At 56.4% G+C, this 15140-nt stretch overlaps 1 protein-coding gene across 3 annotated transcripts; it reads right to left on the bottom strand.

Annotated features, from left to right (window-relative positions):
• Positions 1-1282: 1282 nt before the first annotated feature.
• On the bottom strand, positions 1283-13619 carry LDB1 (LIM domain binding 1). Of its 3 annotated transcripts, none has more exons than XM_032881661.1 (11): positions 13493-13517; positions 5227-5329; positions 5060-5104; positions 4869-4944; positions 4631-4733; positions 4288-4460; positions 3689-3811; positions 3365-3448; positions 3147-3270; positions 2798-2946; positions 1283-2102 (listed from the first exon to the last, which is right to left on the bottom strand). In XM_032881661.1, the coding sequence occupies exons 1-11, from the start codon at positions 13515-13517 to the stop codon at positions 1872-1874; spliced, it is 1236 nt and encodes a 411-aa protein (XP_032737552.1). In that variant the 3' UTR covers positions 1283-1871. The 3 variants fall into 3 exon arrangements, with proteins under 3 accessions (XP_032737552.1, XP_032737562.1, XP_032737570.1); XM_032881671.1 differs by having other exon boundaries at positions 1872-2102; positions 2804-2946; positions 13493-13619; XM_032881679.1 differs by lacking the exon at positions 13493-13517 and adding an exon at positions 7955-8154 and having other exon boundaries at positions 1872-2102.
• Positions 13620-15140: the final 1521 nt, after the last annotated feature.

Below are 15140 nucleotides of genomic sequence, written 5' to 3'. Positions count from 1 at the left end.
GGGGGTGAGGAACAATTGTCCCAGGGGACAAGGAAGTCAGCTTTTGAGGGAGACACGGGCCAGTCTGGGACAGGAGGAGCAAGGGCAGAAGAGGGGAAATGTGAGGTGAGACTGAAGGGGAATCCATAAGCAATTCCTACTTCCTTCTTAGTAACTGATTTTAGGGACCATAGGAAGAACGGGGGTGGGGGAAAAGACTGCTTGGGACTGAATTTTTAGGCATCAATGACCAAGACAACACTCTCAAACCAAAAAGTCTCTTTATTGATCAGTACCATACATGACTCAAATGGCCCAAAAAAAAAAAAAAAAAAAAAAAAAAGGCATTACATTTGGGGTGGGACATCCATCTTCCCCACCCCTTCCCTCAGCTCCTGACACAATACCCTCTCAACAGTGGCAGCTGGAGTGAAGGAAACTGGGTGCGGGAGACCCCAGAATCCAGAAGGAAGAGTAGGGGAGAGAGGCGGTGCTAACACTTCTGGAACTGGCCACAGGAAAAGGCAGCGAAGCCACAGAGCTGGGCCCAGACCCATGGGACCCTAACTCCTGGCCTCACCCTGGGCCCAGAGCCTCCGTGTGTCCAACTGTGAAACAGAGCTGAGGATCCTGGCTGCTTCCCCCCTCCCTTCTACGAGGAAGGGGATGGAAGCGATATTGGAGATGAAGACCCTTTACTTCGGCTGGGAGCTAGAGGTCTATTGCTCCCAGGTGGGCTTAGGGCTAGGACACTCTCCATGGCTCCTTCCCCTCGGTGGAGGACAGGGGAGGACTAGATACACAGTCTGAGGAGCTGGGGGGAAGAGAGTACTGGAGAGAGTGGATGAGCCCCACCCCCTCCATCCCATGCCTGCCCAACTGAGACAAAACAAAAAACAGCAACAAACACGGTGCTCCCTTCCCTCCACACTTCCCAAGGGAGGGCGCCTCCCTTCCCCCCATCCAAGACGGCTGCTCTAGTGGAGGACTTGTAAGAACATACACACCATGGGGGAGGGGGATGGGATGGACAGTGGGAGTCACAAGCACTAGGACAGCAGGCCAGAGTCCTGGAGGATGGGGAGACGGAGACAACAGCAGGGGGTTGTCACAAAGATGAGGCCATCAATGGCCTCCTACCCCAAGGCATGCCTTCCCCAACTCCAGTCACCCCAGAGGAAAGGGAAGAGAGATGGAAAGTATGTCCTTGGTCTGAAGCTCTCCAACTGTAAAAAATGGTAATGCACACCTCCACCCCCACACTCACCTCCGCCTGGGCCCCAAGCCCCACATCTGCCAGGAGTAGGGAGGTAGCTGGACTTTTTAATAAGGGAAAGAGGGGGTACATGAATGATTTTTTTTTAAACTTACATTTTTAATAATATTATTTTTTAAAAAACTTGGGAGCTGGGATAGGTGGCTGCAGGGAGGAGCCAGAGCTTCAAGCCCTCTACTACCAGCCACCTAGGGGAAGGCTTAGGAAAGGGGCACTCAACCAAGCCCCATAACTTTAAGTCCCTAAGGGTTGTGGGATAAACAACCCCAGGCTTGAAGGGGGTGGGATCAGGAGGATGGGAACCCAGAACCTGGGGTGAAGATGGAGGCAAATGCCCTGGGGGATGGTCAGGACATTTCTGAGAGGCCCAGGGTCCACGCAGGCATCCACATGAGTAACCCCTTCCCCCAAAAGGCTCTGCAGAGGCCAGGCCCAGCCCAGGGCCACTGGTGGGCAAATCTTGCCACCTGCCCCCAGCGAGTCCAGTTCCTCCCTGAAGTGGGTGGATGGAGGCTGCCCATTTTAGATGCTCAGTCTCTTCATTCTGTCTTCTGCTCCCTGGGGCTGCGAGGGGTGGGGCAGGCAGGCAGAGCACTGGGTGGCCATGGCAAGGCCTCTACTGGGAGGCCTGTGACGTGGGGTTCTCCGATTTGCTTTCTTGGCTGGATGGAGGCTTGCTGTTCCAGGGGCTGTTGGCGCCCAGGGCGGGGGAGTTGTTAAAGCTGTCCTCGTCGTCAATGCCGTTGGCCGCGTCAAACTGGGTGTTCTCCAGCCGGGTGATGAGCCTCTCGTCCTCGTCCCCGAACTCCCCGCCCATCAGGGTGGGCTCCCCCACCACCATCACATCCTGAGAGTGGCGGAGGTCCCCAAACATAATCGGGGCAGGGGCTCGCCCGGCCCAGGGCAGCAGAGAGCCCCAATACCCACCCAGGAAACTCAATACCCCCAAGCCCTTCTCACCCCAATTTAAAACCCCAACTCCTCTGACACCCTCAGTCCCTGGAATCCTTCCCAATGAAGGATTGCAGAGTGTCACAGCCTTTAACCCACAAACACTAGGTTCTAGGAGAAGTCAATCTACTCCCCTTGCTCCCTAGTTCATCTCCCCCAAACTTCAGAGGGCTCCTAAACTTCGTCCACATGTAAGACAGAGGAAGCAGACAGCAAAACGCCAATGAGGAAAGTGTGTGCATGTGCATATGTGCATATTCTAGAATTGCACACGTTCAAATTCGTGTCCCTCTATCAGTGTGTGTCTCTCTAATGATATGTGTGCCTCCAAGCTGTCTCTCCTGAACATCCACATTCTCACGGCTGTCTCTGTCCCTTCGTGTCCTATGTTCTGAGTCTGTGATCACAGCCATGCCATGGGACTGACAAGGACTCTCATCAGTGACAGGAGCCAGCCCATGCTGGCAGAGTACACCAGGAAAAACTGTCTTTGCTTCTACGCCTGCTAGTGAGCTCAGGCTGGGGCAGGGTCAAGGGTTAGGGGTCAGCAGTAGGGCAGCCCAGAAGAGAGAAGAAAGCCGAGATGCTTACAGGTACCTGGCTGGAGAGGGCGAAGGTGCTGGCTGGGCTTTTCTTCTTGCTGTTGCTGTTGTTGGTGTTGCCACCCCCCGAGCTCATGGTGCTGCCCCCTGACATCTTTCGTTTCCGCCGCTTGCTGGGCTGCTGCCGTGCGGGCTCCGCTGTACCAAGAAAAGGAGATTTAGGAGGGGAAAGGCCTCCAGTCCCTTGCTCCCCATTCTGGTCCCTGAAGAGCTTGAGCCTACCCTGATCCCAATCTCGCAGACCCAGGAGTGAGGAAGGGGCTTTGCGAGGGGACAGACCAGGGGCAGGGAGTGCCACTGGGTCCCAGTAAGAGCAGGGGCAGGTGGAAGGCACTTACCGGGGGGTGCTACCATGCGCTGCCACTTCTGGAAAAGGCAGGTCTTGAGGCAATCACGGGGGCTGAGGCTGTAGGTCTTGTGGCGGGACATGAGCTCCTGCATGGGCTCGAGTATCACACAGAGCTGAGGGGAGACCACGAGGTGGCTTGTCAGGGGAGAGCTGACGCGGAGCAGACACCCAGTGGGATGGGCAGAAACTGCGCAATCAAGGACTCACTCGGAGGTAGTTGAGAGTGGAATTGGACAGCCCACACCGGGTGATATTTTTGGAGAGCTGATCCAGCATCTGGGGGTCCTGGGCCTAGGTGAGGAGGAGGAAGAGAACACTAGCACCTGGGCTGCACCTGCTCATCTGACCTATCACCTGAGCCTTGTGACGCTCCTGAGGGAGAAGAGGAGCTGCTATGAAACCCATTCTTCAGATGGAGATACTCTAACCCTCTGTCTGAGGTCACGGTCGCACAACGCCAGACCCTGTTCCAGCCACCCTCCCCAGTACCTGCCCTCAACCCTGGGAGCCTGGGCGCCGCCTGCGACTCACGTGCATGGCAAGGATGCTGCGGGGGATGAGCTCGCGGTGCTGCCGGATGCTGAAGTGCCACGTCTTTATCCGCATCATGTCGTCAAACATGAACTCTAGGTACAACCGGCCCTCCACACACACCTGGAGACAAGCTTGTCACGTCCCTGCCCCCTCCCCACGTACCTGAAAGTGCACCTGTTCTCCCGTTTGCTCACAACCCTCCCACTGAATACACTTCTGCCACTTGCCCCTGAATCTGGGTGCATAACGGACCAAGCCCACGTGCTCACACACCTGTCAACCACCCCCCCACATACACATGCACAGCAGCAATGCCAAATAGACCCTTGTCCTCTTCCCAAGTAGCTAGTGATACACTCATCTGCTATAAGCTCAACGAGGGCAGGTTCTCTTTCACTGGTGCACCCCTGTGGCCCAGAAAACCATCCCGTGCAAACTCGGTAAACGCCTGATGGATGCTGTGCATGCCTACCCTCCCTTCTCGTCTTGGCACTTCCCATTCTGCCTCCCTGGGGAACAGCTGAGCATATTTTGGGAGAAAGGAGGGGAATCAAACCCAAGTGCTTCAGTGTTCCACATCCAGCTGGGCTGCTGACCTGGGTGAACATGGGTTTGCCGTGCTGGGTCACCATGCTGCCTTGGTCACAGTCGAGGGACACAAAGTTGCTGTGGAATGCCTCCTTGGGATGCTTAAGCACATAGTACAGCTCCGTAGCACCCCCTTCAAAGATGCTGCGGAAGTAGCGTGGGATCAAGGTCCGGCCAATGGCTGTAGAGATGGGACAAACTCAATAGAACAGAAGGACTTCCAAAGGGGTCAGGCAGATGCCATCATTGCCAAAACAGATCCCCAGAGACAATACCTACTCCCAGTCCTTAGATAGACACAGGAGGTATTACTCTCACAGCAGAACCAGCAGGACCCCCAGGGCCACTCACTATATCTCTTTGGTCCATCCTCCAGGCAGAAAGTGATGGTTAACATGGCATCATCCTCAAAGAACTCAGTTGTGAAAGCATCCCACCAGAGATTGTCACACTCCTAAGGAGCACAGGGCAGGATGTTTGTATGTGTGTGTGTGTGTGTGTGTGTGTGTGTGTGTGTGTGTGTTAGAAGACAACCCACAGGGGTTCCCAGATGGTCCTCCCCCTCCCAGCCCTCTTCTCCTGGTCATACCTCTGTCCAGTTTTGAAGCCGTTTGTTAAGCTCAAATATTCTGTAGTCAGTTTGGTTGCCATATGGTGTGTGCCTCCTGGGGGAAGTGAAGAAGGGCGGTCAGTAGGAAAAGAGCATTCCCACCCCACCCCCCACTTCTCCCTTCAGCCAAATAATGGGAAGCACCTCCCTCCTTACTGGACTCCACTTACCCAATCCCAGGCTCCAGGTATGTAGGCGGGTACATGGGAGTTGGGCTGTGTAAGGGAAGAGGCTATGAGAATGGGGTGGAAGACAGGAATTATTGGGGAGTGTCACTCCCTCCCCCTTTCAGGCAGGATCCCACGTGAAGAAGAGATGGAAAGTGGATAAGACTCACCCCACATCCCGATCTAGCATGGTGCCGGGATGGAAGGGGGGGAAGGCGTTGCCGTTCGGGGGCTCCTTCGGTGAGTACAGCTTGAACGACTTTGAGGAACAACCTAGAAGGCAAAGGAAGAAAAGGTTCCCTGAGTCCCAGGATCTTTCCTGGAAGTCTCCAAGACTGTGCGGACAGGGACTAGTCTTCCAGAGCCCCTGGAGTGGGTGGACTGGGGATGGGGATGACCCAAAGGAACACGTACCTCTGCTTCTAAATCTAGCTTCGATTTTGTTTTATCATGAAACTAGAAGTACTCAGCCCTAATAACCAAGACCACATTTCTTCATGTGGCTGAGTCCTAGATAACAGAATTGAAACTGGGAAGAAATGTCGATACCATAAAATAAATGAATATCCAAACATTAGAATCTAATTTTGATAAATCCCCTTTGCAGCTATATTATATTGTTCAATCATCACAACCCCCTGTGAGGTAGCAGGGTCAACTGTAAAAATCCCCATTTTACAGATAAGGCAAGAAGAAGCTCAAGGGGTCTTGCCAAAATCACAGAGCTAGTAACTGTGGCAGAGCCAGGACTTGGGCCTAGATCTGATTCCCATATCCTGTAGTATTTCCACCCCTCTATTGCTCTCTAGAGACCAAGCTGGGGGAGGGGATACGGGTTTGTGTGTGTGTGCGTGTGTGCGTGTGTGTGTGTGTGTGTGTGTGTGTGTGTGTGAAATCTGCCAACTCCCTGCCCCTCCTCTCCACCCCAGGGTCTCAGGAGGGCAGGGGATAGAAAGATAAAGGGGAGTGGGTGCCTGCTGGGTGCCTCCCACCAGATAACCAGTTGGGCCTTCTGCCTCCTCCACCAACGGACACTCCCTTATCAGCCCAGCCCCCTCCCCCACACCCACCGTGGGTCTAGTATTGTCTCCAAACCAGAAACCCAAAGCCTCAACCTCCTTTCATGTCTGAGACTTGCAGTGGAGAAAAGAGACAGACAGGCCTCCAATGGATTCCCCTCTACTTACAAACCTAGACCTGGGAAGGAACCTAGGCTCCAGGGCGCTCCATCTAGGAAGCAACTGGTAACTAGACACAGGTCTCTGCTTATGTTCTCTATGCATGGGCACACGTGTCCCCTATCCACCTCAATGAGCAGCACACTACTCCTGGTGTACTATTTCCTGGAAATCTTATATTCATAGTTGGATATGAACCAGGCACCCCTGCAATCCTATCTTCCCCCTCTTTACCAGATAGGAGGGGAAACTGAGGCACAGGAAGGTAGGTCCTAGCCCCTAGGTGCTTCGTGGCATCCCTACAACTTGATTATGTTTGGAAGGGTGACCATATTGGCTGTATCTAACCCCCCTCCCCAAATTAGATGCAAAATCTATTTTGTTCCTTAGGGGAACAGACAAAAGAAGACCCTGTGCCAACATGCATCATTTAATTATCTCTCCAGGGCCCCCTCCTCACAATATGGGCAAAAGGAGGGTCCCAAAGGGGCCTACACTACACAGTTCCTGAAGGTGCCAAGACTCAGAGCCTGTGTGTGCCTGTACACGCGTGTGCCTCATCCTGCCTAGCAGGCTTCCACCCTCAGCTCGCCCTGACATGCCTACCAAGAACTGGAACCCAGCAGCCCCAGGCAGGACCAGGGCTCCTGCAACAGGCCCTTGCCCAGTGCATGATCTCTCACAGGCCATATCCACATACTCCCAGCACAGCACACAGCCTTCACATGCCCGTCTGGACTGAATGAGGAGCCTGTATCCTTAGGAAAGAGACAGTCCTCCCCGCCACCCCCCTCACCAGTTCCAAGTCTCCCCACTCCGTAGATGGGTAGACTAAGGCCACGTAAGAACCCCCAGCTCCCAGAGACTACCAAAGGCCAGGTCCGGCCAATGAAACCCAAGAGTCTAAATTATAAGACCTGGTCCTTGCCCCCTTCCTAGGCCATCCGTTCCCCAAAAGCATCACCGCCTCTGCCCCACAGTTTCAGGGCTACTTGATTTTGTCAGCTCAAGACCCTCAGAAGATAGGAAGCACACCTGGGTTCCCCCTAATTCTGAAAAAAAGTTTCAGAGCTTCAATTTCTCTCACCAGAGACCTGGCAGACATTGCCTGGGGCTGGGTTAACAGTTCTGAAGAGCTAAAGCCCAAAGCTCTGAGACCTCCATTTATACGTCCAGGGAATGGACACAAACTCAGCATCTCTTCAGAGCCATAGCAACTCCCAGTAGCCCCAGCACAAGGGCTTGGGAGTGAGAAGAGAAGGGGAGGGAACATCACCCAGACCATCTGTCCCTGTTGCTGCCTGTCCCCAGCAGCAGGGGTAGAGGGAGCAAAGAGAGGGTGGGGGTGAAGGGGATGTGTCATCAGCCTTGGAGTCAGACATAGCCCCCTTCCCAACCCTGCACACACACAACCTCTAGCAATCTGGGAGCCCTTAGGAGGAGGAAGAAGAGAGGTAGAGCCCAGAACTAGTAAAGTTTTCTCAGGATGGAAGCTGCATCCTGGGGCTGAGGGGGGCACCTCCAGCTGGGCATTTCCATGGTAACCAGCCTGACCTAAGGGCAGGCCCCCTCCCTTTGGGGGCTGACCACAGGTCAGCAGGCCTGAGAGACCTGGCCTCTATGAGCTGGGACACCTCTCCCGCAGCTAGCATACCAGGCCGGGGCCAGACCCAGGATCTTCCACCCACTCCCAATAGGCTTGCAGGGTGCCCAGACTTACCTGGGAGAACTGAGGGGGCCAGGAGAGGTGCAGGGAGCGGCTGGAAGCCCAGAGGGGCCTTGGCAGGGGTGAGGACTGAGGGGGCCAACTTCAGCCGCTCATGTCCCGAGTGGGACAGGCAGGCCTGGCTGGGAGCTCCACTCTGCCGGCTGCACAAAGACTCGCACGCACAGCCTTGGCCCGCCCCGCGGCGGCCACAGCCCCGGGGGAAAGTTACAATGGCCACTGGGCCGGGGGCTGGGGGCTAGGGGGCCGGCCTGGGGGGCGGGGGGCCGCGGGGAGTCCGGAGCCTTCTTTGTTTGCAAGGTTTCCCTCAACAATGGCTGCTCCGCTCTTTCCTCTCTCCTCCTCCTCCTCCTCGGCTCTCCCCGCCGCCGCCTCTCGCTGCCTCTGCCTCCAAGCAGCCCGCCCGCCCTCCCCAGGCCAGCAGGCCCCTCCACCGGGGCACCAGGAGAGGCAGGGCCCGGAACTCACACTCACTCACACTTGCACACGCACAGACACACGCAGCGCCCGCCGGCTCCCTTCCTTTTCTCCCTTTCTATCCCTCCCTCCCCGCTCCCTCTCGGATCTCAGAGCCTCTCTCAGAATGAGGCCCCAGGGCGGGCGGAGGGTGGAGCTGCCCCCACCGGCCCCGCCCCCTCCCTGCGAGGAAAGAGGAAGAGGGAGAGAGGGAGGGAGGGAGAGACGGAGGCAGGCTGGGAGGACTGCTGAGAAAAACAAAAGAGAGACAGAGACCGAGAGAGACAGAGGGAGAGATGGAGACAGAACAGATTGGGCCTGGAGAGACCTGGATGGAGGGGGGGAGGTGTGTGAGGCCAGGAACTGAAATGCCCCCAACCCCCAGCTCCAAGCCTGGTGCTTGGGGTGAGCAGGCTAGCCAGAGCCACTGGCAGGGATGGAAAAGGGTGCTCTCCTCTCTGAATACTCCCAGTATCTTCAAACTGCCTCCCCAACATCCCCCAAATCTCTCTTCCTCTCCCCCTGTGATCTTCCAGGTTGGAAGGCTGGCCGGAGCTGCCACCCTGAGCTGCCACCCTGGGCTTCCGCCCCTGGTGAAATCCCAGAGCAGCTGGGGGGAGCCTCCAGGGGGTTATTTTTGACAGAGACACACTCTGCTTCAGTGGGTAAACAGTGACTGGAGGGAAGGGGACATTCCAAGCTCCCTCTCCCCAACCCAGCTAAGTTCCTAACCCCCTTCCCTAACCCCCACCACCAGAGTCTCATGGGTGCAAGGGAAAGAGGCACTGTCACAGCTAGGGAAGGCCAATTTGCCCACCCAGCAGTCCCCAGAAAGGACCTAGTGTGCTGCTGAGTCCTACCCTCATCCCAGGGGGAAAAAAATGGTACGTGGTTACTGAAGTAGAGCCTGCTTTCTAATGCAAGGGGGAAATCCCAAGACAGGAAGTGTTTCTAAAACTTGGATAGTGGTCCAGGCCCTACTACCTGGACATATAGGAAAAAGGAAAAAGGAAACACACACACACACACACACACACACACACACACAGGAGGGGGTGAAGCCATACAGACCTCCTATTGCTTTGCAATTTGAGTCTCTGCTCCTTATTCCTTGCCCTGCCCCACCCCCAAGCACACTCGCACAGCCCCATGGCAAGGTTTCTCATGATAGACACCCTGGCTGACTTGCAGTCCTACTGCACCTGGCTCCCTGAACACCCTTCACAATGAATAACACCTCTTCCTTTCACCTAAATCAGAACCTGATACAGACTTCAACCTGCGACATACCTCAAAAACCAAATAAACCCAAACCCAAGACACACACACATACATAGTCTATGACAGCCCTGACTTCTGTACACACTGGGACCTGTGACACATGCCCTTTGACCCCAACACACACACCCCAAGCTGCATTATACCCCCAAAACCTGTGACAGACTATTATATACACAACCTGATCGTCTATTACCCAGGGACTTACCCCATACACCACCCTCCCTGAAACCTGCGTACCATTCTCCATCATGTTCTGACCATAGGATATGCTCCAGCTTTCACAAACATACTGAAAACTAAGACATTCAGCCAGACCCTGAAACATACTGCCTACCACCAGGAACTGAAATATTCCACTGACTCCCAATAAACAGCCCAACTCTGAGATGAACACACTTCTCCCCTAGTGACAGGACAATTCCTGTCATTTGTTTCATGCCCTTAAACTTCCCACAAAGTGCATTCATAAGGCAGTACCTCAAGAGATCCCTACTGAATACAGGGCCAAAGACGATGCTAACTTGAGCAGATTATAGTGAGACAGGAGGGCCTGAACTGGAATCCTGGACTTCTAGCCCCACTCATACATGCCCAGCCCTGGGGCACAGCAGCCATTCCTATTCCCTTCCCATTCCAAGGAATGGCCACTCCAGGTTCCAAATGACTGTCTACATGAGGAAGAGGGATGTGTGTGCTCTGGCTTCTGCCCCCAGTTTAGAGCTCAGAACCCCCACCCAGTTTGTCTCCTCAAATTTCAGACAGGCCCCCAAATACCAAGAAGTATTAGGACTCTGGTCCATCACTCAAAAAGGGGCCCTGCTCCTGGTTCCCCTTCTCTAGCAAGTCTGCTCCTTTCTCAGTTCTGACTTAACTCCCCCACTTGTACAGGAGCAAAAGAGGTCCAGCTAAAGAAACAAGTCGAAGTTAGAAGGCCCTAAAATTGGTGGTGCAGGGAAGGGGAAGGTGCAGTGGGGAGAAAGCACAGAGCAGCAAAGAACGACAAAGGTGATGGAGAGAAGAGCACCGGGTCCTGGAGCTGGAACTCTGAAGGGCAGCAGCCTATCCCAGCCCACAGGATAAGGTACCAGCACTGCCCCCTGCCCGGGCCCCTGGGGCTCCCTGACCCAGGCCTCCAGTGTGCCTGCCCCCCTTCCTTTGTCTGTGCCCGGCCTCCCGTTGGCCTGGCGCTCTGCCATCCTCCTCTCCTGGCTCCCAGCCGCCACCACTGCTGCCTCCTCCCCTCCCCCTACTCCTCCCTGCCTTAACCCTTCTGAGCCACATGCTGCCCCAGACAGGCCCAGGATCTCTCAGCAACCTGCCCTGCCCCGGTGATGCCCCTTAGCAGAGGTTCTCCCTGCTCCTGATCAAAGCTTCAGAAGCTATTACCTACTCCAAAAGCATTATGGGAGCTGGGGGGGGTAGGGGTGTGTACGTCTGTATCTTGTGGTGTTTCCTTCCGCGTTTGCATGTGTGTGGGTCTGCGTGTGCTCTGGCTTCCCTCAGTCACATGTGTGGGGCATGTGCTGTCTCTGCTGGGCTGGGGGAGGAGGAGGAGCCGGGAGACAGCAGAGCACAAAGGAGAGACTCAGACAGGCAGGCAGGCAGCAGGCAGGCGGCCTGCCAGGGCACCTCGGCCCCCACCCCAGGCCTGCTCAAGTGTGGGGGGTGTATCTGGGCTTGGACTGTACATGCTGCCATGATGCCCTTGTGTTCAACCATGTGCTCCCACCCATCCAAACAAGCCTGGTCCCCTCCCTTACTCCAACTCCCAACATTCCCCACCCCCAGGCCACTCCAAGGCCCCTCCCCATTTGGTTCTCCTTGAAGTCTAACCTCCATCCACTCTCTGTGCTATCAATCCAAAAGACTTCTTCACATCCAGGAAAAAAAACTCCCCACTCATAGCCATCTTTTGCCCCCCTTTCCTCCAGCCAGGAGTGTCACCCAGACACACAAAAGGAACATGTCTTTTGGGCCATTGACTTAAGCTGTCCCCCACCACACACACACCCCTGTGCATGGGTCCTCTTCCCATCCCCATGCTGCTCCCAGGGAAACTGAGGGGGAAACTTTATCCTTTCTCCTCCTGGACCCAGGCACCCTGCCTCAACTTTAGTACCAACCTCTCATTTACATCTAGCCTGACAACCCTTCCATACACACCTCCTACCCACTATTTGTAGGAACTATGAATCAAAATTTAAGACTCAGCCCCCTAGCTTGTTCAGAGCCTTAGTTTCTGCTAAGTTCCTGTGTGGTGATGGAGGATGAAGGCCATGGGGAGGACTCACAGTGTGGATACCCAGCATAGGGCAATTATAAAGAAAATACACATATAAACATGCACACCAAGCTGGTAGGAGGAGGAAGGGCCAGGCAGGATTCCAGCTTGGTGAGCTCTTCCCTTTCCTCCTCTCCCCCACCCTCTGCAGCAGGAGCCAGGGGTTCCCACACCTAGATATTCCAGGATCCTCAGGCTCTCTCTACTAGTCCTCCCTCCCTTAAGGACTCCCCCATGGCCTTAAACATCAGCCTCAGCAGGCACTTTCAATGTGTGCCCAGCCCAGCTTGGCCTGTGTCACATGATTTTCAAGGAAGCTTCAGCACTGGCAGCTCCCCTTGGGGATTGTGTGAGTATGTTTGTTTGTGAGTATGTGTGTGTGTGTGTGTGTGTGGTGTGTAGTGGGGATTCAGTTGTGGAGTATGGGGCTCCCCAGAGAACAGGGCTTGTGCAGAAGCCAAGGATCCAAACCAGGCTAGATGCTGGGACACCTGACTTTCACAAGAAAGCTAACTCCAGCCTGGGACAAGAGGAGGTCCTGCACATAATTCAAAAACCCAGAGTCCTGAGGAGGAGGATAAACAATGTTCTGAGGACCTCTGAAGACCACCTCTCCAGTGACATAGCCTCTCTCTTTCCTTCTGGCAGTGAGGCAGAGCCTTCCCCCTCCCCAGGAAAAAACTCAGACCCAGGCTGTCACTAGCAAGAGCTGGTAAGTGTTTTGGGGAGACAGGGATCTGGGCCTGAGTCCTCTTCCAAGTTCTCACTCTGGGGTCAAGTATTGCTCCCCTGAACTTGACTCCCACAAATCACTCTATTTCCTAACTTGCTTGTAGCCACCATATTACCCCTCCCACTAGGGTGGAGATGCCAGACCCCGAGGGCCCAATTATCTGCCCCCCCCCCGCCCTCCCCAGGGTACCTCTTGTCCCTCAGGAAGGCTAACCTCGCCTGGCAACAGGCAGGAAAATTTGGAAGGGGGGGGCAAGATGGGCCCCAATCAATCCCTCCCTCCAAACACAGTCCACAGAAACAGCCTGGAGGGGGGTATCACAGGAAAAGTAAGAGGGAATAGGCAGCAGAGGGGGGGGGGCAACCCAAACCAGCCAATCACAACTCTAAGATGACCTGAGGGGGGGGTCAAAAGTCCAGACTCACTTCTGATTGGCTAACACCCTGGAATTCTGGGAATTTCAGCCCCCCAAGCCCCTCCTCAATTAGCGTCCCCCACCAAAACACACACACACACACACACACACACACACACACACACGCCTCCCCCCCCCACCCCGCCACGGACACACTACCCCTAGCACCCCCTTCCCTGCCTCTGGGCTTCTACGTATCCGCATTTGAGAGCCCTCCCCCGGACTAAGGCCCCGCATACCCCTCACAGCCCCCGACCTCCGCCATGCCATCGACGCTCCCCACACAAGTTCTAGCCAAACAAGGGGTGAGGGATCTGTCGGGAGGGCTTGGGAGGGAGGGGCCGGGCGGCCGCGCGCCCCACTCACCAGGACAGGCACAGCCCACTGACATCTTCACATCGCCCGCCGCTGGGGGCCCAGCCGAGTCACGGTGCCCGCCCCGCGCGGGGACAGGCCGGGCATGAGCCGCCGCCGCCGCCCGCGGCCCCGCTGCCCTCGCCGCCGGCCCGGCCCGGCCTCGGCCCGGTGCTGGCGGCCCCTGGCTGCAGCGAGGGGCCTGTCAGGCGAGGAGCAGACAGGAAGGAAGCCAGGCAGGAAGGCGAGCTGCCTCTGCGTGTGTGCGCGCGGGTGTGCGTCTCCGGAGTGTGTGTCCGTGTGTGCGCGTGTGCGTGTGCGTGTCTGTGCGCTCCCGCCGCCCTCCCCGCCGCCAACGCCGCCGCCGCCGCTCACCCCCTCTCCCTCCCGCGTTCGCTCCCGCTTTCGCTGTCGTCCGCGCTCGCTCTCCAGCCCCAGGCGGGCTGGGCCGGGCTTTATTAATATGCTAATTGCCTGCTAGTGGGAGGGGAGAGCCATGTCAAAGTGACCCGGGCGAGCGCGCAGCGAGCGGCGACGTGCGTGCGCTGCGCGGCGGGCGGGCGGCGAGGGGCCGGGAGCGTTGAGGGAACAGCATGCATGTGACGCAGCTTTTAAAAAAGGAGACGGAGGCTGAGACCCCAGAGGAGAAGGGCGGGGGGAGAAAGAAGAGGCGAAGCCTAGTGTTCGGTGTCCGTCCTCCGGGTGCCGCCGAGTTGGGAGCGTAGCTGAGCCGGAGCGGGAGCCGGGACTGGGGGAGGCGGAGCCAGGGTGGGCTGTGAGGTGTAGCTCTCCCCTCCACCTCGGGCGCGCTCAGGGAAGGAAAAGGGACTGCCGACACCCCCTTCCTCCCCCTCGCTCTTGCTCTCTGAGACCCCAGTCTTATTCTGGAAAGCCTTTAAATCCCATCCCCTCCCCCTCCCCCTCAACCTGGGCGGGGAAAGCACTCTCCTAATTCCTGTAGCTACCCAGCTCACCTCCTCCCTAAATTAACCACCCCTCCCGTGCCGGCTAAACCAGTTAGGACTAGAGCCAAAAGGGTTAATTAAGTGGGGTCCCCCCTCCCCCGCCTAAGGGCTGGGATCTGCATTTTGCTGGGGGGAGGGGGGCAGTGGAATGACCGCCTGGTTGGGCTGGGGAGGGGGTAATCCGCAGGCCTTCCTTCCCCATTGCGGGCTCTGACTCATCAGTCAAGACACTCTCCTCCCTTCCCCCTTTCTCCATCCAGTCTGGGCCTTCCCCCCCCCACTCCCCCCTCGCCTACAGGCTGCTCTCCTTTGGGGGCCTCGCGACTGGGGAGAACAGGAAGGAGACCCCTCCAGTGACCCCTACCCGTAGGGGCTGAGGCGTTGGTGGGGGCGGGGGGAGGATGAAAGTCTGCCTGGTCAGTGTAACGAACACTTCTTTCCCAAGGAGGAGCCTCCCAACCTTCAGGCACTCCTCAAGGACTCCCCAGCCCAGCCCTAGGAAGGGGGGGCCTCCATCTCCATCCCTTCCCAAAAGCCCAGCCTTAGCAGCCTCATAAACAGGAAATACCTATTAGCAGGGAAGAGGGAGGGGAAGGGAGCTGTTTGGGAGAGCTGGCCCTTTTCCTTCTGGGGGGTCCCCAGCTGCCAGCTTAACCTTTAAGGTGGGCTCTGGAAGTAGACACTGGGGACCTGGG

The sequence above is a fragment of the Lontra canadensis genome, unplaced genomic scaffold (assembly GCF_010015895.1).
Source record: "Lontra canadensis isolate GAN:19392208 unplaced genomic scaffold, GSC_riverotter_1.0 scaffold3, whole genome shotgun sequence".
Classification (NCBI taxonomy): Eukaryota; Metazoa; Chordata; class Mammalia; order Carnivora; family Mustelidae; genus Lontra; species Lontra canadensis.
The sequence above is the reverse complement of the archived record's forward strand: the minus strand, read 5'-3'. Positions and strand labels throughout refer to the sequence as shown.